Source organism: Lissotriton helveticus, chromosome 6 (genome assembly GCF_964261635.1).
Source record: "Lissotriton helveticus chromosome 6, aLisHel1.1, whole genome shotgun sequence".
NCBI classification, from domain to species: domain Eukaryota; kingdom Metazoa; phylum Chordata; class Amphibia; order Caudata; family Salamandridae; genus Lissotriton; species Lissotriton helveticus.
Window position 1 is genome coordinate 485,845,953 of NC_136067.1, and position 27,269 is coordinate 485,873,221.

At 41.8% G+C, this 27,269-nt stretch overlaps 2 protein-coding genes across 3 annotated transcripts in view; one reads left to right on the forward strand and one right to left on the reverse strand.

Moving 5' to 3' along the window:
• Positions 1-27,269, forward strand: part of MCPH1 (microcephalin 1) — a 1,654,378-nt gene that overhangs the window by 1,080,131 nt on the left and 546,978 nt on the right. The gene's annotated exons all lie outside the window — the stretch shown is intronic.
• The window catches only part of ANGPT2 (angiopoietin 2), a 190,159-nt gene that overhangs the window by 59,138 nt on the left and 103,752 nt on the right, over positions 1-27,269 (reverse strand). The window contains exon 3 of the mRNA XM_078647931.1: positions 14,355-14,476. Coding sequence (XP_078504057.1) covers positions 14,355-14,476 — 122 coding nt within the window. The remainder of the gene's footprint in view (positions 1-14,354; positions 14,477-27,269) is intronic.

The window sequence follows — 27,269 nt, forward strand, 5'->3', positions numbered from 1 at the left end:
TGGCCATATGCAAATCAGCCTTGACCCTGTGCCTCATGGGAACAGTCCAGCCCGAATTGCCAAGCCATGTCTTTCCTGGACCGGAATCAAGCATCCTAGGACCGGTTTCTGGCTATCAGCCATCTTCAGCCAGGATAGCTTGACTCCAGTGGTGTGGATAGCATGGGACTCGCGTCTGAGCATACCCATCCCACTCGGGGTGACGAATGCAAAACCAACAGTTGATGGACAGAATGCAGAACAATGTTATACATTCACCCCAGTACAGAGATCTGGGCCTAAATCCATTGTTTGTTTGCACTCCACACCACCCCAGTTCAGACATGGCCATATGCAAATCAGCCTTGACCCTGTGCCTCATGGGAACAGTCCAGCCCGAACTGCCAAGCCATGTCTTTCCTGGACCGGAATCAAGCATCCTAGGACCGGTTTCTGGCTATCAGCCGTCTTCAGCCAGGATAGCTTGACTCCAGTGGTGTGGAGAGCATGGGACTCACGTCTGAGCATACCCATCCCACTCGGGGTGACAAATGCAAAACCAACAGTTGATGGACAGAATGCAGAACAATGTCATACATTCACCCCAGTACAGAGATCTGGGACTAAATCCGTCGTTTATTTGCACTCCACACCACCCCAGTTCAGACATGGCCATATGAAAATCAGCCTTGACCCTGTGCCTCATGGGAACAGTCCAGCCCGAACTGCCAAGCCATGTCTTTCCTGGACCGCAATCAAGCATCCTAGGACCGGTTTCTGGCTATCAGCCGTCTTCAGCCAGGATAGCTTGACTCCAGTGGTGTGGAGAGCATGGGACTCACGTCTGAGCATACCCATCCCACTCGGGGTGACAAATGCAAAACCAACAGTTGATGGACAGAATGCAGAACAATGTCATACATTCACCCCAGTACAGAGATCTGGGACTAAATCCATCGTTTTTTTGCACTCCACACCACCCCAGTTCAGACATGGCCATATGAAAATCAGCCTTGACCCTGTGCCTCCAGGAAAGACATGGCTTGGCAGTTCGGGCTGGACTGTTCCCATGAGTCACAGGGTCTAGGCTGATTTGCATATGGCCATGTCTGAACTGGGGTGGTGTGGAGTGCAAAAAAACAATGGATTTAGGCCCAGATCTCTGTACTGAGGTGAATGTATGACATTGTTCTGCATTCTCTCCATCAACTGTTGTTTTTGCATTTGTCACCCCGAGTGGGATGGGTTGCTCAGACGTGAGTCCCATGCTCTCCACACCACTGGAGTCAAGCTATCCTGGCTGAAAACGGCTGATAGCCAAAAACCGTTCCTAGGATGCTTGATTCTGGTCCAGGAAAGACATGGTTTGGCAGTTTGGGCTGGCCTGTTCCCATGGGGCACGTTGTCAAGGCTGATTTGCATATGACCATGTCTGAACTGGGGTGGTGTGGAGTGCAAAAAAACGATGGATTTAGGCCCAGATCTCTGTACTGGGGTGAATGAATGACATTGTTCTGCATTTTGTCCATCAACTGTTGTTTTTGCATTTGTCACCCCGAATGGGATGGGTTGCTCAGACGTGAGTCCCATGCTCTCCACACCACTGGAGTCAAGCTATCCTGGCTGAAGACGGCTGATAGCCAGAAACCGGTCCTAGGATGCTTGATTCCGGTCTAGGAAAGACATGGTTTGGCAGTTCGGGCTGGACTGTTCCCATGAGGCACAGGGTCAAGGCTGATTTGCATATGACCATGTCTGAACTGGGGTGGTGTGGAGTGCAAAAAAACGATGGATTTAGGCCCAGATCTCTGTACTGGGGTGAATGTATGACATTGTTCTGCATTCTGTCCATCAACTGTTGTTTTTGTGTATATCACATGAAGCCAGAGAATGCACTGGTCAGTTAATCAGGGTTTTACTCTTCTTCTTGAAAACTTAACTCTACATAAGTTAAACATACATGCAGTTGATTGTACTCTTCGTACTAAATGGCCTTGAGTCACAAATTGTATGGGGAGCATAACACACTACAGTTGCTCTTTTAATGTATATATTGATTTCCGCATCTCATTTGTCTACATACAAATTGAGTTATGATCAATTGTTCTACTCCTACCGATTTAAACTCCTGGGGTGTCAGATAATCAACCCAATTTTCTCAGTTTGCCGGCATTTGGTGAAAAACATGGCGCATCGGGCTATTGACACTCACATTGAGTATATGCGCTTTGATTGACCTCTTGTAATTTGGTGAGTTTAAAGACCTATGACCTCATAGTCTTTATTATGACTCAATCTCTACTGACACTCGAGTTTTCAGAGGTTCGCACCACAAATTCTGGCATTTGGTAGCTCTAAAATATAATGTAGTGAAAAGACTGTAACAAAGATCAGATGAAGGTAGCACAAGCATCTGGCATTGCTTCTGTAATACAAATACATGGTTAGCCAATGAAGATCAGAGATGTTTTCTATTGCATATTGTGATTCCTTGTATCATAATCAATTGTACTTCAGACTGCTCTCATGACTGTGTTTTTCATCATAGCTCCTGTTTGATGTGGGTTCATGAAGATCCTCACTTGCTATAAAAGTTTAAACAAAAGACCAGTAAGAATAATGAACATGAATAAGAAGTTTACATGTTACTTAGTGACCTATAATAATCATGTTTTACCAAGCAAGTTAGTCAACATTATTACGAAAAAACCTTTTGGAATATAGGTAGCGTTTTGTAATTGAGCTGTTTACTGGAGGGTACAGGCAAGCAGTCAAATGTCATGTGTGTGGCCATTATGTAATGTTATGCCCAGGTCCTAACAGGGTTTTGCTCTTATAGTCTGTGCGGCCTGCTCTCTTGATAGAGCTTTGCTACAGAAGTGCAGAAACCAGACAGTTACAGAGTCTCTATGATACGTTTTTCAACTAGTGACAGAAAAACCAGCCACAGATAGCCTTACTGTCTAGGGCTACAGCATGGTGAGATACCCAAAAGTACAATAGAGTGCTTCTGTTGTCCGTAAGGTGAGGCCATTATGAAGAAGTAAGCCCAGTATCTGGCCATTGTCCTTTGAGACTTGCTTTGCAAGCACAAGGATTTCCTCTGTTTTAGCCCCATTGAATATGAGACTAAATCCAGTCTTTCACTTTACTTCTATCAGAAAAAGCCTGCTGTTGGCTTGGCTCTTTATGCATATATTTCCAGACAGAATTCTGAACTGAAGAGTTTTCGTTGAGGGTTCTTACTGATATTAAATACAGCTTATACAAGCCAAAAAGCTTGGTACCACACAGACCACACATAGTATAATTGCCATCTATTCCATGCCCAACAGGAATAAACTTTGCAATGTTGCAACCTTCCACAGGAATTTTCCTGATGATTTAGCATGATAGTGTAGCCACTAATTTAGTTAATAGTGGCTCATAGTGCCAAAATCTGATCATAATTATAAGGGCCTAATGGTTGATTTGCTTCTGTTGATGATGGTTCGTGGGCGTTCTGAAATGGCAAGTATTGTGTACTCTGCTAGGTGACCGATACAAATTCAAATATGACAATAATATAGGAAAGTGTTGCAATGTGAGAGATCTGGGTGGGGGTGTGGAATCTGAATGCAGTTCATGGGCACTTGCAGGTGGCCAGGAAATGTAGGATCACTAAGCATAATGAGCAGGTATAAGTTTATCTGCAGAGTGAGGAAGAGAATGTGTCATTGACCGTTTTGCATAAGTCAAGAATTTTAATTAGAGACCTGCTATAAAGCAACAGCTGGAAGTGGCAGTGGCTTGGGGAAGCATGTCGCAAAGTTGATGATGTGAAAGTGGAAAAAATACTGCAAAAGGCTGGAGGATGCTTTTGCTATATTTCCATGTTTGCTTTTGACCAGGGCGTTGAGTAGGGTCTTATAAAATAAAAAGGAAGTCTGAACAGATATGGCAGTGGTTGATCCAGCAAATAGGGATTTTGAACGTCAGCACTCTAGGCCCTCACCTCCCATTGCATACGGCTCGTCAGCTTCAGGATTTACTTGCCATAAATGTGTGATTTTGCATTTGGCTTCACAATTGAACTTATGCAGCCACCTGCTAGATTAACCTCCTTTACTGATTATCCAAATTTGGGGCCAATTTAGAGTTTGGTGGACCGGGTTACTCCGTCACACATGTGACGGATAACCTGTCCACTGTATCATGAGTCCAATATATCCTATGGCACTTGTAATAGGGCGGACTGCATATCTGTTACGTTTGTGACAGAGTAACCCATCCACCAAACTCTAAATCAGGCCCTATGTCACATTTTTTGCACTCTGACATAGCAGCCCAATGGCCAACTTATTCAATGTCTGAAAACAGAACTTTGCAGTTTATGTACAGTGTTACTATTAAATGTATTTAAGTGCTGGAGTCTCTTAGTGCTTCAGTTTTCATTTCTCTTTCCTTAGAACGCTTTGCATATGTCAGTAAAACGTCTACCTCCCAGCAATAACCTAAAGAGGTGTTTATCAACTTAGATGACATCCTAGGGCTATTCAACCCTTTACACATCTGTATTAAATGGTATTTAAACTTTTTTGTACAATTTAAGCACAAATCGCTCTGATTACCTTAGCCTGTTTCTCTATTGCTTTCGTAGTCCTGTCATGTTTTGCATAGTGTAACACACTCTTTGCAAAGTGCTTAATTTGTGTTCCTTTGAAAGTGCTTGCAGTGTGTGGCAAGCATATGCCTTGCTTCCACTTTTGTAGGTAACTGCATCTGCCTTTCTCCAGCTCATCTATAACTTTGATTGTTTTTATTCTTTTTGTCTTTTATTTCGTGACAGCCTCGCCTTCATGACTCCATTATAAAACATATCTCGGCCTACCTATCCACCCAATTACTGTCATGTTTTAAGTTATTTATTTTATGAAATGTGTCCTTCTTGGATTTAACTTTTGAATAACTAGAAACAACTGCATGACAATTGGACATGTTTGTCACGAAACTACAATTTTGCAAATAGCATTACTTTAAAAACATGTACTGTGCTCCTGTAACAATTGTTCCTTAAGAATGAAAGACTGCATAGTCCTGCGTTTACCTACTAGACAGGAGAGGAGTATATGCAGAGAAATCTAATGACTTAGCATAGGTTTTAAGGTAGGTAATCAAATTACCATGCCACATTATGTAGCTATTAAGACATGTTATCAATTAAATATTTTCTTATGGCATTGTCTGTGGGTTGTAAACTGAAAACAATAAATTACCAATTGTTTCAAAAGTACCAAAGTCTTAAAAGAAAGAGGATATTGAGATTACTGGATTTTATTCAGTTGTTTTGTATGATATACGTTTATCATAAAGGAATATAGTTGCTACATCACAAGGATACAGATATTATATGAGGTGCATTGTACTTATACAAATGTTTCCAAAGGGTATGTAATTTGCAATAGTTAAGAGTTTACAGTTCAACTGTTGAGTATGAAATGTTCAGTTATTGTTCAAGATGGATGTTGGAAACACTTCACAGGTGCGGGAGCCATACACTTCAAGAACAAGGTATGCTTTGTAGGTTTTTCTAGAATCGAAAAGAGATTGGGACATACCTAGATGCCAAAATAGTTAAGACATTTCTAATTATATGTTTGTGAGTCCTTTCTTTTTTGACTCTCTTGATTTCCAGTTACATAGTGTGTTGGTATGATGATCTTCCGTGTTGATACAAAAGTTGGACCTATTTCAGGTAGATTGCATTTAAATTCAAATTTAGAGGAAAAACGAAAGCAAGCAAATGAATAACACAATTAGAACGTATGTATTTACTGAAGGAAGAAAAAGCATGGTTTTGTGGCAAGTCCTGATTTGTGTACTGTTAAATGGTAAGTGGGGTTATGAGTTCCAAGTATGTGTGTGCTGGATGTTGTGGAAGTGGGATTAAGTGCAGCCATTAAAGACACTAACAAAAGTCAGCCAATTTGGAATACTTTATTCTTGACATTCTCCAAATACAGATGAGACTACCCATGCACGCCATAGGATCGGCTTGATTGCATGTCTAAGAATGCTGCCTATGTTCAGCCCTTAGTTGTCTGCATGAAAAACATTATCCTTTCATTGTCTTCCAAAATAGAGTGATCTAAAAGTATCTCTAATGGACTGCAATTTAAAAGGGACACAGCTTCAGTTTACACCAATACAAAGCTTTTTACATTAATGTGTTCTCAGCGTGCCATGTATACATTAAGGTTGACCTTGCAGACAGTTTACTATAACTACACATTAGCCAGGCTGGAGAATAGTAGTCTCTATGCGGATTTGTGCCATCCCAGCCCCTTTACTTTGGTCAAGAATGCCACTGATGTGTTAAGAATGTAGGGAAGAAAACCAGCACAACTTCCCAAATACATTAAAAAAAACTAAACTTGGCTTGGGCTGTAAAAATAACCATAGGCATTACTGTAAGTCCTATGCAGTAGCACCGAGGCTCTGGTTACACTTTGAAAAGGTGGTGTATGATGTCCCAACACTGTTTAATGTACGTTTATTGGATCAATTGATATTACAGGGCATCATTTATGTCATCTAATGGATGTTTTCATCCATTCGACAAATCTGTCAACATATGGCAGTCACCTGTTGTTACCTTGCTCTTTTAATGACAATGCTGTAAGCTCACTCCATTTATTAGAATACAGGTGATCTTAACAAGTCTTCAGTGGTGCAGATCACTAGGTTACTAATTCTAATGCATTTCTTGCTCCTTGAAAATTGGTGTATTTTGGATTTAGATAAAAGAAACGTATTTTAATATGCTACTCCTTCAGTACCGCTTAGATATCTCCTTAATGGATTTGCACTATTCCATACTGATGCATTGCTGCTTCACTGAGAACCCGGTCACTGTCAGAAGTAAAAGCAGAAACCCTTTGGGTTTAGTAAGAAAGACAGAGTAGCAGGATATTTAATAAATTGATGTGAAAGTATGCTCTTGGAGAACGGAAGTAATATTATTAGTAAACTCTGTGTCATAAAAATAAACAGTACATCGAGCCATTTTAATACATACATTAGAATACTGGACAATGTATGCATTGGACCAATCTTTACATCTCTCCTCTCTAGCTCACGACATTTCCACTTTTATTGGGGGAAGTGGTAAAGAAGAAAAATGCTGTGTACGGACAGCATCTGGTAAACTGTATGCTTCCTAATTAAAAGAAACTTCCCTTTCATAGAGGGAAAAATACTGCATATCTTATCATTATGTCCTCAATAAATAAAACTACTCTAAAACATTTTCGAGGTCCGAGGTGTAATGTTAATACATTGTACTATATTTATACTTTAGCTCACACTTTGCATAGATTTCCCACAAGAACCTTTTTATAACTGATTACCATAGTCAGTTTAGTGTTGTACCAGGGTCTAGCAGAAAGGATGTGCAGATAAAGCGAGACAGTGATGCTGTGGAAATGCTTTTTATCCTACTCCAGCGGAAGAACCTCTGAACTTTGGCACATTTATTGTTTCATGCAAGCAGATGGTATTTCCTCTATTGATCATTAGGGAAAACATAGTTACTGCTCTTAAGCCCCCTCCATTAAGAATATTTGTGTAGTTTAGTTGACAGAGCAGAATTTCATGTGGAAACGGAAATTGAATATCCGAAAGCGTGTTTACATAGTGCTCATATCAAACAATTACTTTTAGAGATGAAAAACATAACGTTCTTTGGAGTGCAGACAAGGACTTGGAAGTTAGAAAATATGATCTATTTTTCAGTATGAAAAGTGTACCAAAATAAGTCTTATGTTATATTTCTATACACACTTAGCTTTGTTTGTTTTACCATACCAGTGTCCGAATTTAGCATTAAAGTACATCTCTCGGAGTGCACAACAATGGTGATTTTATTTTTTAAACACGAATATTATCACATGCATACCATCGTCTTCAATGCTGGAATAACCAGACCACCCCGTCCTTGTTTATCTTTGCATTTTTCATTGAATGTTTAAGCCATTTCACTGTCCATAGTTCCCGGATATTACTGGAGGATATTTTGACACCCGCTAATAAGGGAGCCCAGGAGGAGGAATCAGCAGATGCTGAAGTCCGATAGGATCATCTTCCCAGATTAGCTGTTTAGAACAGCACTGGTGAATTTTCAGTTTTTGAAAAGAGACCATTCTCAACTTGTGGTCATGTTAAAAAAAAGCTGTTTACCTTCCTCCCCCACCTATATGGTAGTAATGTATAAAGATTTCTTTGAACCCGGCACCACATTCGGTTCTGTCAAGAACTCTTGCCTACATGATGCATTTGTGCACATCAGATTGTACACTTTGAGTTCAATGCAGACCTGGTCGGATGCTGCCTTTTCATATTGTGGCATTTAAATGCTAACTACTGCTTATGTTGAGTTACACAGGGCACATTGCTTTGGGCGAGCTAGATGGTGTGCTCTAGCTCTGCTAGAGCTTGAGAGTTTTGTTCCACCCTTAAAGTGTCATATGAAAGAGAAAAACAGCATATGAGTAGAGACATATGCGTGTCATCATCAAATTGCCAACTAAAAGGTCATGGTCACATACAGTTTTATTATGGAAACTTGACACGCGTCAAATCACAGGGCACGGAGTAGAAAACCCTGATTTAACTTTGCAGTTTGTCATGACAAGTAAAGATACCAAGCACCTATTTTTCAGCTGCAAAGCTGTACTTGGAGAAAGAATGTGTAAGGGTAACTGCATCTTACTTTTCATCAGCATCCTTATTCAGGCATTTTCGTGTTTGCAGCAATTTCATTCCACTGTTAATATTAACATGCAAAGTGATCTTTCGAAGAGTTCTTTAAATTAGTCAATCAAATTAATAATAATCATTTTCAGAATGTTTATTACCATTTATTTTCTATGCTTTAATAGTTTCCCGCATAATATTGGCAATCATTGACATTTGCAATAAGGTTTGGAATACTTTGAGTGCCTTTGTGTGGTTTACAGTTTTGCAATATAGCGGTGTGTTAGTGTATTTTACATAAAGTATGTGGTCGTTGAACTTCTGTTATCCCTGTAAAAACACAGAATAGTGATCGGGTTTTCAACCTTTGTTCCTCGTTGATTTCAGTCACCTAATTTCAATCATCAGATATTGTTTGCTTTCCTTGTCTATTAGATAATATTACGATTCAGAAAAGGGGGTGGTGATGAACAGAGTGTCTGAATTAAGCAGACCACTCTTACCCAGTCCAAAGATCAGGGCTTGATCCATCACCGTTTTTTAGCTCACTGCACCATCCCAGCTCAGAACTTGGCTATATGCAAATTAGTCTGTTCCTGTCCCAGTGCATGATGGGAACAGGGCAAACCAAACTACCAAGCCAATTCTTATACTGGGAAGGAAACAAGCTTCTGGGGACCGGTTTCTGCCATTTCAGGCGTCGTCGGCCCGGCTTGCTGGGACAGGAACAGACTAATTTGCATATAGCCAAGTTCTGAGCTGGGATGGTGCAGTGAGCTAAAAAACGGTGATGGATCAAGCCCTGATCTTTGGACTGGGTAAGAGTGGTCTGCTTAATTCAGGCACTCTGTTCATCACCACCCCCTTTTCTGAATCATTTTGTCCACCATAAGCGTGGAAGGGTATACTCAGATGTGAGTCCCTTGCTCATTGCACCATCAGGATTCAAGCAAGCCGGGCCGACGAAGCCTGAAATGGCAGAAACCGGTCCCCGGAAGCTTGTTTCCTTCCCAGTATAAGAATTGGCTTGGTAGTTTGGTTTGCCCTGTTCCCATCATGCACTGGGACAGGAACAGACTAATTTGCATATAGCCAAGTTCTGAGCTGGGATGGTGCAGTGAGCTAAAAAACGGTGATGGATCAAGCCCTGATCTTTGGACTGGGTAAGAGTGGTCTGCTTAATTCAGGCACTCTGTTCATCACCACCCCCTTTTCTGAATCATTTTGTCCACCATAAGCGTGGAAGGGTATACTCAGATGTGAGTCCCTTGCTCATTGCACCATCAGGATTCAAGCAAGCCGGGCCGACGACGCCTGAAATGGCAGAAACCGGTCCCCGGAAGCTTGTTTCCTTCCCAGTATAAGAATTGGCTTGGTAGTTTGGTTTGCCCTGTTCCCATCATGCACTGGGACAGGAACAGACTAATTTGCATATAGCCAAGTTCTGAGCTGGGATGGTGCAGTGAGCTAAAAAACGGTGATGGATCAAGCCCTGATCTTTGGACTGGGTAAGAGTGGTCTGCTTAATTCAGGCACTCTGTTCATCACCACCCCCTTTTCTGAATTATTAGATAATATTGGCACATGTTGCATCCTTGTGCGCTCTTCATGGATAGATATAGCTCTTGCAGTGAGGGGAAGCTTCTTTTGATTCTATACTTAGTTTCTTCTTCACTTTACACTTTCTTTAGCCTCCCAGCCATATTGCCTTTCATACTCCTGTTTCTAGGCATACGCCTACTTGAAACATGTTCACAAGATTCTATTTTAATTGGAGTGTAATGGTTTAAGGGAAATTGAAATTGATTACATTTAAGACCTCCCATCTTGCATATGTTTTAAGAGTATTCTCTGCCTGGGACACTTTGGAGCTTAATTTGACAGAGAACTGCGTTTGACCCAGGCATGCAAGATGTCGCCTCAAGTGCTTGAAAAGACTTGGGCACAATTTCGAATCTGTTAAAAGCTTTTGGAAGGCACAGCTCATCATGTGATACATAGGACCCAATGGATCCACTTTTTGCACGTGACGTTTCTCGTACACTTAGTATTCGTAGGTGATTGCTTCTATCCTAAACAAAGATTCAATTTTTAAGCAAAACTCTAAAAATGTCTATTGTTGAAAATGTCATTACAAGGAAATATAAATATTTCGTTTATATGTATGTATGTAATGTATGTAAGGCATACTTGTAGAGCGCGACTGTCACCCGGCGGGTATCCTGGCGCTATGATCTTTCATGACCTGACACGAGAAGACATTACATTGAGCCATCTAAATTGTTCTTGGAAAGAGATGAGTTTTTAATCCTTTTTTGAAGATGGAGAGGTCTCCCATACTCCGAAGAGCAAGAGGCAGCGTATTCCACAACCTGGATGCTACGTGGCCAAAAGAGCGACCACCCATCCGTGACCTCCGGACTTTAGGGACTGCCACTAAAAAGGCTGAGGCAGAACGAAGGGTTCGGAGGGGAGTGTACCAAGAAAACATCTCTCGTAAAGAAGACGGACCCAGATCATGAAGGGCCCGGAAGACCAGGCACAAAGCCTTAAATTCCACACGTTGAGATATGGGCAGCCAGTGAAGCTCCTTGAGCGCCGCTGAGGAAGAATCATAGCGTCTGCGAGAGAGGGCCGATTTTGCGGCAAAATTCTGCACCCGCTGCAGTTTGCCCAGCAAAGTGGCAGGGGCCCCCAGTAGCAGTGCGTTGCAATAGTCTAGTCTGCTTAAGATTATGCTCCGCACTACCTCTGGTCTGGCGCTGGTTGGGAGCAGAGGGAGGATCTTCCGTAAGGTGCGCAATAGCGCCATGCAGGTGGATACGGTTTTGTTTACAAAACTGTCAAGTTGAAGGTTGGAGTCCATCATCACTCCCAAATTTCGAACGGATTCAGCCGCAGATGTCGTGCCCTGACAGGCTGCCGTCCAGAAGTTATGCGGGAGAGGGCGAGGGATACGATCTGCTTAGCAATAGAGCACCTCAGTTTTAGAACTATTAAACTGTAAGGAGTTATTGCCCAGCCATTCTGCCGTACTGATCGTACAATGATGGAAAGACTCCTGTGGCACTGCATTCTTACCCTCAAAGGAGAAGATAAGTTGCGTGTCATCGGCATAATTGGTGACTGTAATGCCAAAAGATTTAATAAGCTTGATCAGGGGGCGGAGGTAAAGATTAAAAAGGATGGGGCTGACGGCCGAGCCCTGTGGCACACCTTGCTCAACCCTTTTGATGGAAGACTTAAAAGGGGGCAGTGCGACTACCTGATGTCTGTTGGCAAGGTACGAAGCCAGCCACTCCAGGGCCAAACCAGTCACCCCAGCGTCCTCCAGCCTCCTGATCAAGATGGCATGGCTGACCGTATCGAACGCTGCCGACATGTCGAGCAGCACAAGAAATGCTGCTCGACCTTGGTCGGCACGCGAGCGAAGGTCATTCAGTACAGTCACCAAGGCTGATTCCGTTCCGTGAGCCGGTCTGAAACCGAACTGCGCCGAGTCCAGGCAGTCATTGGTCTCCAGGAAGCTGGACAGCTGTTTGGTTACCATTTTTTCCATGATTTTGATCGGAAAAGGGAGGAGTGATATGGGACGATAGCTTGCGGGACTCAAGGGGTCCAAAGATTCCTTTTTAAGTAGTGGAGATACAACCGCAAGCTTCCAATTAGCTGGAACTTGGGCAGTACCAAAGGACTGGCCGCAAATAGCAAAAAGAGGAGGAAGAAGTTCATCCCTGAACAGTTTCCAAAATTTATGAGGAAGCACATCAAGGGGAGAGCCAGACGCTACCCCATCCGCGAAAGAGCAGAATTCCTCAAAGGAAGGAACAGAGAAATTGTCCAGCTGGGCTTTCCCGGACTCCAACTCAGAGACTGAGGGGGAAGCCCCCACCAGTGTCGGCGAGCTCAAATTGCTTACTATGGTCCTGATTTTATCTTCGAAGGCTTTAGCCAACGAGTCACTTAGTTGGCTATAATCTAGGCAATGCTTAGCACTCTGCATAGCTGTACTTGGAGAAACAATGGGTAGTAAAACCATAGGATGTCAAGAGTCACTAATAATAAATGTAAAGTTATTAGTGGTAATCTTGTTAGCTTGATTTGGCAGTTTACTTCATTTGGCAGTGTGGAGGACTTGGCTGTTTCCAGACCAATTGGGAAATTACTTTGTGCAAGAGAGGTATTCAATATTCTGACGAGGGGTGCACATGCTTTTTGTGAGTATGATTACATGATTGTAGAAGGTGGCCAGCATGTCAGTAGTGTCTGAAGTGGAAATCATCTGGAAGTTGGTCCATATGAGTATGTTTCGTGGTATGATAGGATGAACAATGGTAGCTTGCTTTGTGATTACAATATCAGATCTGATTTTGTCTATGTTTTCAGTGGAAAATTACTTGGTGGTGTTGCGCTTGTCAGTTAAATGGAGTAGTGGTGGGTCTAGCTAATACAACGACTGATCGTTTTCAACAGAGTACTGCTTTTGATAAAGGCTCCTATACTTGTTTTGTTGTAGGCCACTTTCATGTGTTTATAGGAGGCTGTTTTGCTGTGGTGATGAGGTGCCTGTGTATGAAGCAGAATATTTTCAATTTTGTGAGTTCATCATGCAGACAACTTACTCTCAATAAATTCTTTTGTAAGGCAATGTAAAGATGGTTTATGTTTAATGGAGCAAATGCAAGGAGATGATGGACAGAGCGTTGAAACCTTTCATACACTCACCCCCAGTCACAGATCTGGGTTGAATCCATCATCGTTCTTTAGTTCACTTGGCCACCCCAGTTCAGACCCAGCCATATGCAAATCAGTCTTGACCCTGTTCCTCATGGGAGCAGTCCAGCCCGAACTGCCAAGCCAGGCCTTCCCTGGACCGGAAACAAGCATCCTGGGACCAGTTCCGGAGTAACACCCATCATCAGCCAGGCTAGCTTGAATCCAATGGCAAAGTGAGCAAGGAACCCACGTCTGGGCATACCCTGCCAACCTAGGGCAAACACAACAAATACAAGGAGGTGAGTGTCTGAAAAGTTTCAGTGCTCTGTTCATCATCTCCTTGTGTTTGTTATGTTTAATGGAGCACATTCACTTAATGGGTATTCAGTTGTTGCTCACCTTATGATTTCTTGTAGCCTTTTCTAGATGGTATGTTTCCCTCACTTACGAAAGTGACTTACAAACCCCAAAGTGTTAAAACCACTGGTACTGTCCCATTAGTTATAGCTGTTAATATCATTTATTTATATAACGCCTTCTAGTAATTCTAATCTTTCCTTTATCATTGTAGCTACATGCCTCAGATTCATAGCTGTATCCATCCCAAGCAGTTCTGAGACTTTACCTGTGTGCATATGAATGTGGGTGATTATGTATTATTTAATTACATACTCTAGTAATATATGACCTGGAGCAGTCAAGAAATGTTTCGACCTCTGAGCTATAAAAGTCTGACATAGTCTTTCTGACAGAGTAGAGAAGTGAACTCAAGGTTCTTGCCTTGGTGGTGGAAAGAAAGGGAGATTAGGATTCCCATCTTCTCCTTCCTTTGTACAGTAATCAGTAGATATGTGCACAAGGTTTCTCTTATGGTCATCCGTTCGTACATAGTTGTTCATAAACATTACATTAGGAACTACAATTACCTGTTCTTGTCTTGCAGCTGTGAGATGTCATTGGTCTGATCTGATAGTTGCTTTTCTAATTTGTTTGTGGATAGAGAATGTTCAAGAAGCTGAAGCTCAAGTCTCGTCGTTTGATTATGCACCTAAATAATGTTAGGAAAAGGACAAACACAAAAATATGTATCAGATAAAATACTTCACTGATCAAAGTAACAATAGAGTTGCATTAACCGAGGGAACCTAGTGAAAATGAACAGTGTGCTATTTCAGTGGAAATAATGGTCACAGTATTGAATGCTTAAAGGGCCTTTTTTCTACAATACGCTAAAGTTATTGTACAACTTCTTGAGTTGTGTAACAACAAACAATTTTTTGGGGAAGAAATGGCAAGCTCACAGATTGAACATGGTTAACATGGTGCACCATTTTTCACTAATAAGCGCTGATGTTAGAAATGTCCTGCAAAGACTACGATCTTACTAATAACATTGGTGTAAACAGTATGGATAACGAAGTAATCTTATTGAAATAGCCTGTTATTTGATCAGAATGTTTGCTTTATACATAGTTTTCTAAAAATAGTTGGCCATCTTGTTGTCTTTTTTGTTCTGTTTTCAAGTTGACTGTTTCTAGCGTACTGATATTGTGCCACTATACTGGATGTGAGGGTAATCCAGTGGGTAGAGCTCATGGTTTGGATCTCCGAGTTTTTTAAACGATGGTTCCTCTTACAGCATCTACATGATCTTTGATCTATCACACTGAGTTTCAGCTGTATGTATTTCCCCTGTGAGAAGCAAAATTGTGTAACTACCTTTAATGTATCTTCTTCATGTTGTTAATGATTGTCGCAGGTCAGGCTTCAATTGCATACCATGAACTTTGTTGAGCTTATTCTTTCAGATTGTATGACTGTCTTCTGATATAAAAGTGTTTCCTATAAAAACCTGAGAATGCAGATCAGCATGGTTCTAAAACCATGGCCCACTAACGTAGTACAAATAGGCTGACAGTTTTCTCTGCCTCACGTATGCAAAGGTTGGCCAGATGAATAACTGATAGCACTAATGAGTCTTCGGATTGGCACTCTGCCTCATTAGTATAGTCTCAAATGTAGTTTGCATTCCTGGATGTATGTTTGGGATGCGTATTACACACGGTGTTTATTTATTTGAATGTATATAGTGCTTGTAGCACACACGCAGACTGCACACAATTCAAACTGGATCTTAAATATGTTGTCAGACATACACAAGCCATCAACTTCATAGAAGGGTTATCAATCGGTCTAAGAAATCCAAGTTCAAAATATGATCCTTATCAGGCGTAATTTAAACACAGACTAAGGTAGTACCTCACAAAACTGTCGGTCCATTCCAGAGTTTTTAACCCAAGAAGCTAAAAGATCTGAAAGAGGGAGGTGAGCATGGGGAGCCAGTGACATACCAGCAGACCCGGGTGGCTGAATGTCTGGTACGTTGATGAGGTTGGAGGAAATCACATAAATTAGAGAAAGATCTTTCACACATTTGAGAAAATAGTACACAGAAAATTACATTGAAAATTTATCACATTTGATAACCAACATTGACAGTCTAAATAAAGTGTAGCAAGACCATAACAGACGAATAAAGAATCGATTGTAGTGGAAGTAAAGCATGCAGTGGATGATCTATATAAAGAGAACAACTATAATGCAAACGTCACCGGACATGACTGTGCATTGTGCATTTGACGGCATGAAAATGTAACAAGGGCCGAATTGTCTTAATATCCTACAGTTGACAATCTCACGTTTGGGAAGCCATTGTGATTTGTTTCTGGAAACTAAGATGAGTTAAAGGTTGTACCACGGTTAAGAGCAGACTCAGTAGGCGCAATGGATGAAATTGCAAATACCTAAGCAGATTTTCCTTGGCTGTCTCAATAATTTCATGATCTCATTTTTTATTTGAAGTCACCAAATTATGTTGAAGTGATCAAAGGTGCAAGGAATTGCTTTGAAAGTAACACAATTGTTATATGGATTCCGTTGGGTGATTTACCTACAGTGCATATGATGTCGTCTTTCAAGAATGCACATCACACCGGCTATAATGTTATTGACAATATATGCTACTGACAATATATGCTACAGTCCTTCTGTCCTTGTTTTTTTTTTTTTGCAGATTTATATAGCGCAAACTCGACCCGAAGATATTGGAGCGCTCTACATGAGCACCAGTTACGTTACACAAGGACACATTCAATTTTTTTTTTTTTTTGGTAGGCACGGGGAGATTAAGTGATTTGCCCAGAATCACAAGATGTGGACGCGACCCCGAGGCTCGAACCTTGGTTTCCCAGCTCCGTAGTCGGCAGTCTAGCCCTCAGACCACATCCTCTCCCATCCTTGTTAATACCATCATGAGGTTAGAGGGCCAGAAATAAAATCATTCATCTTAATATCAGGTAGTAATGCAGAGACTTCTGGGGTAGTGATTCAATTTTACATTTTTTAAGGGAATTCTCTTTTTTAGTCAGAGCTCCCAAGATTTTGCAGCTTTAGGTGTCAAATTTCACAGCCAAATAAAGCAAAATTTGAGGCCAAAATATTTGCAGTATTTTTGCAGTGGGCAAAATATGTGCCAGCCACAATAATACTGCAGACTTTTGCTTTTGAATGGCCTGCAGGGTCCTCAGGGGGCACACAAAGGTGTGAGGTGGCCTGCAGGCTATTTGCTCAGAAGGGGGTGAGGTGCATTTCAAAGACAGGCAACAGAGGAATGTATCGCCTCTGCAGCCTGCCTGTTGCTCACCCTCCCTTTAATGGCTCAGTGGCAGCACAGAGCCAGTAAAGAGAGGGTGAACACCAGTTATTTTATTTTATTTTTGTACCTATTGTGCAGGCACTTTTGTAAAAATTGCAGCATTTTTACAAAAGTGCTGATTTCGTGATTTTTTTGCAAATTGTGAAGACCTAGGGATCTGTTTAGTAAGATCCAGTACTTAATCAGGTATCAAGTCTGGTTGAGGATACATTGAGCTTAGCGAGGCCAAAGCAAAAGATGTGGAATAGATCAAAAGGGTACTTTTTTTAAAAGTTCTTGAAAGTTAGCAAGCACAACCAGACATTGGTGAAATCAGACTGTTTGATGACAAGAATGTGACCCCACCATTTGATATTTGATATTTATTAAAATTTGTATAGCGCGACTATCGCTCCGGAAGGAGCATCTTGGCGCTGAGCCCACAGAGAACCAGCAATGGAGAACAAGGATCAGATAGCTGCGAGGACCGATGAGTCAGACTGAGAGAAGATCCAGGTCTTCAGGAGTTTCCTAAAAAGGCTTTCTGAGGGGGCATGCCTAAGGTTGGGGGGGAGACAATTCCATGCCTTGGCAGCCAAAAAAAAAGCAAAAGTTTTTCCACCTTTAGTTTTTAGTTTAATTCTGGGTACAGTAATTAAATTAGCTCCTGAGGACCTCAGGCAACGAGTTGGAATGTAGCGCAGAAAGCGCTTGGTCAGGTAAGATGGGCCGGTATTCCTGGTAGATTTGAACACCGTGACAAGGAGCTTAAAAAGAATTCTCTTATGGAGGGGCAGCCAATGAAGAGTGTTAAGGGCTGCAGAGGCCGAGGACCTGCGGGGGAGTTTCAGAACAAGCCTGGCCGCTGCGTGTTGAACACTTTGCAATTTCTTAAGGGAAGATTTCTTTATGCCTGCTAGGAGGCCATTACAATAATCCAGCCGGGAGAGAATAAGAGCCACCGCTACTGATTTCCTGGCTGAGATGGGCAGAAAGTCAAAAAATTTCTTTAGCTGCCTGATCAGGCTGAAACAGCGCCCCGCAGTAATGCGCACATGCTCGTCGAAGCTAAGGGACGAGTCAAATTGGACTCCAAGATTGCGGGCTGAGGTGACCGCACTCGGGGGTGCTTCGGAGTTATGAGGCCACCAGTCTTTAGGGGAGAAGAGGATGCCTTTGCCTAGGGGTATTATTTCAGTTTTGGCACTGTTACATTTAAGATGATTCAGGTTAAGCCAGGAAAAAACTTGGGAGAGGCAATTTTGAAATCTAAGGGCAGCGTCGGGGTGTCTTTTGTCAATAGTGACGACAAGCTGAGTGTCGTCAGCGTAAGAAGTCACGAGGATCCCATGGGATTCAATCAACGTAAGAAGGGGAGCCATATATATATTAAAGAAGAGAGGGCTCAGTATTGATCCCTGGGGCACACCTGAGGTGGTGGGTCTTTCGCCAGAAAGAAAGGGGCCTAAGGAGACAGTTTGCGATCGATTGGATAGGAATGAAACTATCCAGGCCAGAGCGGAACCCGCGACACCAATCTCACGCATTCTGTTAATGAGAATGGTATGAGAGATGGTGTCGAAGGCCGCGGTTAAGTCGAGCAGGATGAGCACAGCTTGTCTGCCCTCATCCTGCAAGAACTTAATGGTATCCGACAATTCGATGAGTGCAGTTTCTGTGGAGTGGCCCGGGCGAAAGCCGGATTGCTGTGGATGCAGAATGCGTTTGTTTTCCACAAAAATTTTTTGTTCCTCGTGGACTAACTGCTCGGTGATTTTGCCAAGTGCTGGGAGAAGGGAGATTGGGCGCATGTTGGATAAATCAGTTGGGGATTTATTTGGTTTCTTCATGAGGGGCTTAACTATGGCCTTCTTCCATTCAGCAGGGACAGTGCCAGAATTAAGGGATTCATTAATAATGGCATTGATTGATGGGGTAACAACCTCAATGAGGTGCTGTAAAATAATCGGGGGACAGGAATCCGTGGGGGCTCCTGATCTGCAAGTCAAAATGGCCTTTTGTGTTTGTGCCTGGCCTAAGGAAATGCGTCTGCCCCCACACACTTACACAAAAATAAAGAAACCAGGTCTGATCATGACCTCCACCCTGTTCACTAACCTCAGGTTAACCAAGTGACCAAACTGCTGTGATCACCATGAGAGTCCTATGCAGGATGTTCCCTCACCAGGGACTCCCCAAAGGGTCTCGGCCTCAAAGGCTCTAGTCTGGTCACTTTCGCCACATTCCCAATCTATTACTTTACTGCATCATACTTTCTGCAACATGATTACATCATACTTGCAATCCACTCCCTCAACTGACCTATCTTCCCAAGCCAGCACAACAACCAAGACTCTCAACCATTTATAACAGAGTTGATGTTTACCTGTCCACTCAGAATTCTTAAAGGCTTGGAAAGTACCATATAAGTGTCAAAGAAGTACAATTGACAAAACTGTTTATTTTGGCTTTTGTGTGATGAAAAGAATACATCAGTCTTCACTAGCAAACACACACAGCATGCAGAGCAGCAAAGCAGGTTTCTCTAAAATAAAAAGAACTGATTACAGCACAAAGGGCAGCAAGTGTACGGCTTCTTCACAGAAGGGGGCCAGATGCAGCATGGGCAGCAGCCGTGAAGTTTTCTTCACATGCAGAGAGCAATTACAGCACAGTGAACAGCAATACAGACATCCCTAATGAAACATCTACAGCATGGGCAGAGGTAGGTAGTGTATGTTTCCCTGAAACACATACACACACAAAACCCATAGCTACATTTTAACTGATAAACACATACACACACAAAACCCAAGATAATTAACCCACTGCCACAGCCCCGCGTCTCATCAGAAAGCTGTTCTTTTTATTAACAAGATATACTGTAGTAATTTGGTTTTGTAGAAACACACTGCTTCTGTGTCTGAGCCCATTGTAGTAGAGTGTATCATAAGATAAATGGAACTATATCATTCCAATGCCATTGCGCTTTGTTATCAAAATTAGGACGTGCATTATGTTCCCATAGTTATACTGTGTGTCATCAGATAGCTACATTTTAACTGATAACCACCACCGCGTAACAAAAATATGTGATTCTTTGAATACATTCTTGCCTGGGCTTTCAAAACGCTCTGCAGTATCTCTCCAACATGCCATATGACTGGATCAGATGCAGCACCCTGCACAAGCTGCCAGTAAGTTAAAGAAAATGAAGACTAACATGTTAAAGATTTTTTGTATACCTTTAATATATGCAGAGGACTAAAAGATCTGAGTAAGCAGAGTAAAGTTTCAGATCAAGTAGGACCCTGCATTAAGAGTAGGCACTTAAGGGGATGATTGCATCTGACTGGTGCTCCTATGCCCTAGTCTGTTAAAGGAGCTTACCAGCTGCCCCCTCGAGTCTATTCTTTAGCAAGAGACGTTATTTCAGCTAACAAAGGCTTAAAGTAATCAACCAGTAGCGAATGAGAGACTCCATAGCCTGGCTTAGCGCTGAGCATTCACCGCAGGTGCAACTGCACTCAGGTATTGGTAGTGCTCCAGATGTCACAGGAGGCCTCTGGAGTAGCTTAATTGCAATGCCAGTGAAAGAATGAGTGATTGAAATGTCGAAATAACAAATAGGAAAATTAGTAAGTGAATATACATTGAATCAATCAATTTATGTAGTTTAATTCACCTACTCAACCGTCGCTGTGCATCCATGAGATGGCATTCTTATATTCTGCAAGACATCAGATACTTTTGGGTTTTCTCTAATGTCACACAATGCACTACCTGGTGGTTTTCTTCCTTGTTATAATTTGAATATGTTTAAAGAGCAATTCCCGCTTTTATCTTCAAAGATGAAAAGAAAAAGCTACTCGTAAAATAATTACCTGAAACTTGTGTCATTTTCTATCTAGCAGTCAGCCAAAGGCAGATACGCCTCATACATGTTATACAATGAGAAATACATATTAGCTTAATTGAGGCATATCAGACTGATAAAATAATGCTTATGGTTTGTACCATGAAGCTAAGGAGTTTGCCATGAATAATATACATATCAAGCTGAGCCTTAATTCTTGGGTTTGCAGTGCGTAGACAATGATATAATACATTTCAATACATGCTTTCTTATTTGTTTTATGTGCCACAGCAGTGAGGTTGATTTCCATTTTAATGGTGTCACAAACTCAAGCATCACCTACCAGAATGCTTCTTGTTGATATAGGATTGTAGTTGGAACCTATTTGACATCAATCACTGGATGGCTTCTTCAACAAAATTCAGATGACTCTGCTGAAAGTAACCAGGGATGGTCAGTACCACTATTGTCAGCTGCCCTCAATTGTAGGTAGGCCTGCTGCGTTAAGAGGGCATAGAGTAGCCTCATGCTCATTCTCAACAGCTGGATGATGCCGCAACATCACACAGACACCAGTGCATGTGTGTTTATTAATCACTGCCAGGTGCAGCCTTTCGAAGACTGGATTATCAGACTTTGCTCCATCCTGAGACTGTACCAGGGGGATGAGCATTGCACCCTACCCTAGGTCAGAATGCACGGCTCGTATGGTCAAAATGGTGAATGCCGATTAACTGTGGAACAATGGAGGCTAGACAATCATCTCAAACTAAGCTCACTAAAAACTGAAATACTAACTAGTGTATCATCACACAATTACAATTCTTAGCTTATTTGTCCGAAGAACTGGAGCAGCCTTATACCACTTCAACTGAAGTGACAAGTTGTGGTGTGATTATAGACTCCAACCTCTAATTTAAATTCCAAGTCAACAAAGTGACAGGAAACTCATTGTGCACAGTGAGAATCCAATGGTGAATTTATCCCTACTTAGGCCTCATTAACGTTACAGGCAACACTGGGGTTAGTGATAACAAAACTGGATTATGAAAATGACTATATGTCAGACTAACTCAAAACTCAAATAACAAAATTCTGAGAATACAGAGCACTGCAGCTACAGAAGTCCTCAAAGTAAACCGGATCATATTACCCCTGCCCTCAAGCGTTACTAGTTACCCATGGCCAGAAGAATATCCTTCAATGCGCTCTACATTACTTATCAAGTGATCCAAAAGTGATCCAGTGCTCTGAGCCCACTGTCTTACCAATGGTCCACCGATGGACCTTTCTCCCCGAATGAGAGGTGACAGGAGTTACATCAAACAATTTCAATTAACACTGTAACCCATTTGGCTACACAATAAGGACTAGGAATCAGTAGCTATGATTGAGAAGATGTATTACAAATTGACAATCAACAAGGTACACAGCTCTTACCACCATGCTATAAAAAGACAGAATAACTACTGGGAAGCCTAAACTCCTAAGGAAGTTTAGGTGGACCAGTGTCAAGCAAACAGGGAGCTCAATCACAGCAATACAAAAGAGTAACAAAAGTATCTGACGCACAGAGAAGAGTCTCAGGTTTTCTCATCTATTCATGAGTAAGTCTAAATTACCTAAATTAGAGTCCAAGCTAAGAGGATGGTTCTGGAATGTAAAAAATCTAAAAAATCAGGAAATTCTATGAAGGAAAAATAGAACAAAGCAGGAATATTTTAAGTAGGAAGGTGTCAGCATTGCAGAAGCTCGATCAAGAGTCTTCTTGTGTCTTGGAAGTAAGTGTTAACCTAAGCCACACTCAGCAAGGGTGAGAAGGAAACACAGAGGTCTAGCCCTCTCAAAGTCCAGGGAAAAGTGCAGTAACCTCAGACAGTGTAGACTCCAATCATCCACCCTAAAATCGTCCAGGTAACACTCCTCTGTTCGCATCACCAAGGGTCCATTGTCTTTCTCCATTTTCACGTTGCAGACTGCAACATTCACAAAGTATCCCACATGGGAACGACATCGTCCTTTCTCACTCAGGCTAGGAGGTAACATTTCTGAATAGGCCTTTCAGTTAATGTTCGGGCTGTCCATGGTCTTCTTCCCAGGCTCTCTCTTCCTATCACTCGTACAGTAATGTATCTATTCTCAAACTAGCAATGCATGTGAATACTTGCAAGAAGTGTCATGTTATTAGAAAATGGAAAGCAGTATTTTATGTAGTACGGGGAACAGGCAACTTAAAGTATTAACTCAATGGTGCACATTTAACATGTGTGTGCACATTTAAACACACGTAAATGTAAAATCTCAGTACAATAGATCCATTTTACATGTGGCATACCATGTGTAAGTATGGCTAAGAACTACATTTAATGAAATATACATGTAACATTAGTGCACACATTACATAAACTTCTAGTTTCTAGAGGAATCACATTCTACATATGCGAGGATGGTTTCTATTCAGTCGTCTAACCAGCAAATGTTATTTAATGTTTTAAGGCACATATTATGTAAATCAAATTCGTTTTTAGGTCTCGACCTATGCAATACGCATGCGTTGCATAGGACAGAGACCTGTAGCCATCGCCACAGCTTTGGGGGCAAACACGTGCACGCGTTGCAATGCAATGCGTGCACATCTTGGTGATTTCCTTTCGGGAGCGCGCAGCGCCATATGGTGGCGCCATATGGTCGCACGCTCCCGAAAGGGAATCGTCCATGCCCCCTCCCCCTGCTGCCACTTTCCCTGCCGTGTGGCTGTACTGCTGCGCGGCCATTGCTTGTTTTGAAGTGTGAACGGCGGAAAGGAGATGCCTAGCATAAATGAGACAGAAATGTCCAGTATATGCAAAGGTGATAGGGCACGGATGAAATCGCATGCTCTCTGTATAAGCGGACAATGTTAAGTAAGGGTGAGAGCATTTGAAAATAGTTCCAAGAACCTAAACACTAAAGCAGACCTTTACAGCACAATATTTCAAGCTGCAGAGGCCTCGGTATTTAAACGGGTGGAAGCAATTTCCAAGATAGAGATGGAAAAAGTTCAAGATTTCATCAGTATGCCACGAACCCATAATGAGGAAATTGGAAAATGGCAGCTAATCAGTAAATCAAATCTTACACTATTCGATTGCCCTGCTGCTGCCAAGGGGTCGGTACTCCGGGATCCCGTTCAGGACTTTTTCTGAATTACGGTGAAGCAGTGGTGTGACACTGTTAACAGTGTTAATTAAACAATTAAGCTTCCATCAGAATTTCTGGAGGTGGTAGCAGTGTTGGTTGACTTTCAGGAGGATATTATGAGAAGGTGTTCTGAAACTGGCAGCAATAGATAAAGGTTATGTATACTGTAGAGTTTTTTCTTTTTAAAGAATGTTGTTTATTTCCCTGATCCCAACTCTGAAACAGTCTCTAGGCTAAAGGATGTATTGGTCATAGTAACAGAAATTCTATTCTGATGCACAAGCTTCTGTATTTTTTTCTGCCCACTTTAGAATGGCACACAACATGTTTGTATGTGCTCAGGTGGAAGAGCAGAGGCTTTTTTGAAGAAAAAATAAATATTAGAAGATGATAATTGCATCTAGAGAGTGTTGGAATGGCGCCTAATTACTGTGGTTTCCGTTCTATAATTCGCCAGCATACCAACAGGTGAGCCTACAAGCCCAAAATGTCTTCATGTTACCCAAATGTATGTGCTGTATACATTTTTCATTTTCTGTGGCGAAGCTATGTGGACACCTGTAATGAGACCCATATCTGAAAGACAAAGACTTATTTTAATTCTCCCTAGCTTTTAAGCCTAGACAACAGCCTAAGATAAAATGTCAAGCGTCTTCCATTAAGCTCAAGTTTATTAGAAATCTAAAATCAGCCTCTTTTTGTTCTCATGAAAATGAGTCTCACTTCTTAGGAACTCAGGGAGCTCCGTTGGTCATCTGGCAGCATGTATTTCAATTATGAAGAGAGCGGTTGCCCTTTTCACAATTAATGGGCAACATTTACTCCTAAAATTCATGCACTAACAACAATTAGGCTGCTTATAAAGAAGCATTGAAGAGTACACTTTAGCTCATAAATGCAAAAGAAGCAAAATAAAATCAACTCTGGAATAACACCCAAAGCTTGCTTCCTTCTCATGAGAACCTGATTTGAAGTCACTGTGAATCTTTACTTCTCAAGTTTTACTTTTCAAGATTAGTTAGTGTGCTTCCTTTAGTGGATTCTGCGCACACTATGCCACTACTGAAACCAAGCTGTTTCTGGCTGATGAGCCCCTAACTATGGTGAAACCTGTCCTGGGTTGCATGTGTTTCAGTTCAGGAGGACCTGGCTTGGCAGTTCTGGCTGGACTGTTCCGATTTGAGCAGGGGCAAGATTGATTTGCATATAGCTGGATCCAAACTGAGGCGGCATGGTGGGCAAAGTAGCAATGGATTAGGATGCTGCCCAAGTAATTACCAGTAGCTGAGATTAATTCAAGCATTCCATCCATCACTTTTTTGTGTACTTTCGTCCTTTAGATGTGTGGCACAAAGTTACAATAAAGGTTATCTTATAGGGTCTTAACAACATTTTAATGAATATGCTAGTCAGATTTAAAAAAAATGTCATTACAGTTGATGAGGACTGTTGTAGATGTGGCTTTTTGGGATCACCATTGTTCCTCTATTCAATGTTTGAGTTGACGGGAGGGGCAAAAGAATGTTTATTTTTCTTTCTTTTTATCTTTTGTTTTCTTTTTCTTTCTTGTTTCAATATGTCATTTTCTCTTCATAGCATTTTTTCCTCTTTATTTTGACTAACTCTTTCTTGTTTCAACATTATGGCATTTAAAGAGTGTATCCTTCAATGCTGTTCCGACTGTATTCTATATGTGTGCATCTAGTATGACAAAGATGATCCACAATGCATTCAACTTAACACAAAGAACTTAACTAGCAAAGAGTGCTTTAGATTTTCGGAATGTCAGACACCACTGTATTATCTAGAATCTGAAGGCCACCCACCCATCTTTCTTAGATAGCTCACTGTGCCACAAAATAAGCTTTAAAAATACTGTCGTTGAACACAAAAGAGCTAAATCATCCTTTTAAAATAAAATAGATTATTCCTACATATTGAGGGGCAACATTATCCTTCTACAAGAGACCAAAATCGTAGCTCAAGAAATCTGATGTATGCATACCCACTGGATCCACAAACCAACAATCTGATAGACATCTAGCTGCAGATTCATTAACTTAGAATATCCCCAGGGGACAGACTGGATGTGGGAATTTTTTGCAGCAGCATCTCTGCACGCCGGGGGGTGGCGCCACACGACGCCACCCTGACATCATTCACGTATGTGACGTCAGCAAGGTCATATAAGTCCCTCCCGGCAATCTGACATCAGTTTCCTTCTTTTCCGCGTGCAACGCGTATCCGGAGTGAGCGGTTCTCTGGCTTGTTTTCAGGCCCCCTTTTTTGACGCTTTGCGTCAGGAACAGTGTGCGATGCCTTCGGGGTTTAAAACGTATAATTCCTGTTCGCGGCAGATGTCCGGGACGGTCCCGCTTCTTATTTGTATGTGGTGTCTGGGCGAGCACCATGACTCCACATACTGCGACGCCTGAAGCCGAAGTCTGGGCGGGAGCGCCGCATGAAGCTTCTCTCAGCACGGCTGCCCCGTCAGAGTCGTCTCGCCTCTCGGCCTCGTCATCAACGGCAGGTCCCTCTACTGTCCGGTTCCGCCGTCGATCGCCCTCTGGGGTCCGGGGCCGTCGTTTGCCACTTGGTAAGTTACTTTAATATAAGCCATTTTCTGTTCCAAGCTGCCAGCAAAGTTGTTCAGCTGGTTCTATAATCTGTTTTCTTTTACTAAATGGTTAGTCTCTGAAGTGTGGAAGAGCACACGCTATTCAGTATCATACAAAACCAGCATATAAGTTTTGTGTAGAAATCAACTCGAAATCGTGTAAGAGTTTTTCTTGTGAAACCTAGCGGATATATTTATGCTAGTTCCATCCATGCGTACACTAAGGAAATCCCTGTGAATTACTCCTAGAAGGCATGGCTTATTGGAATCACATAACAGGCAATATATGAATGAGTTAATTTTATTTTTTCAGTATTCACAGGGGCTGAAGGTAAAATATGCAAATTCGTGAAGCTTGCACCGTTTTTCGTTTAGACTAATCAGTATTATTAAGGGGCCTTTTTCAGAAATTTGTCACATACACCCTTGTTTAATGCTAAAACATGTTCTAAGAAGATATACTTATCAGAGGACAGTGTTATTTTTCTCCTCAA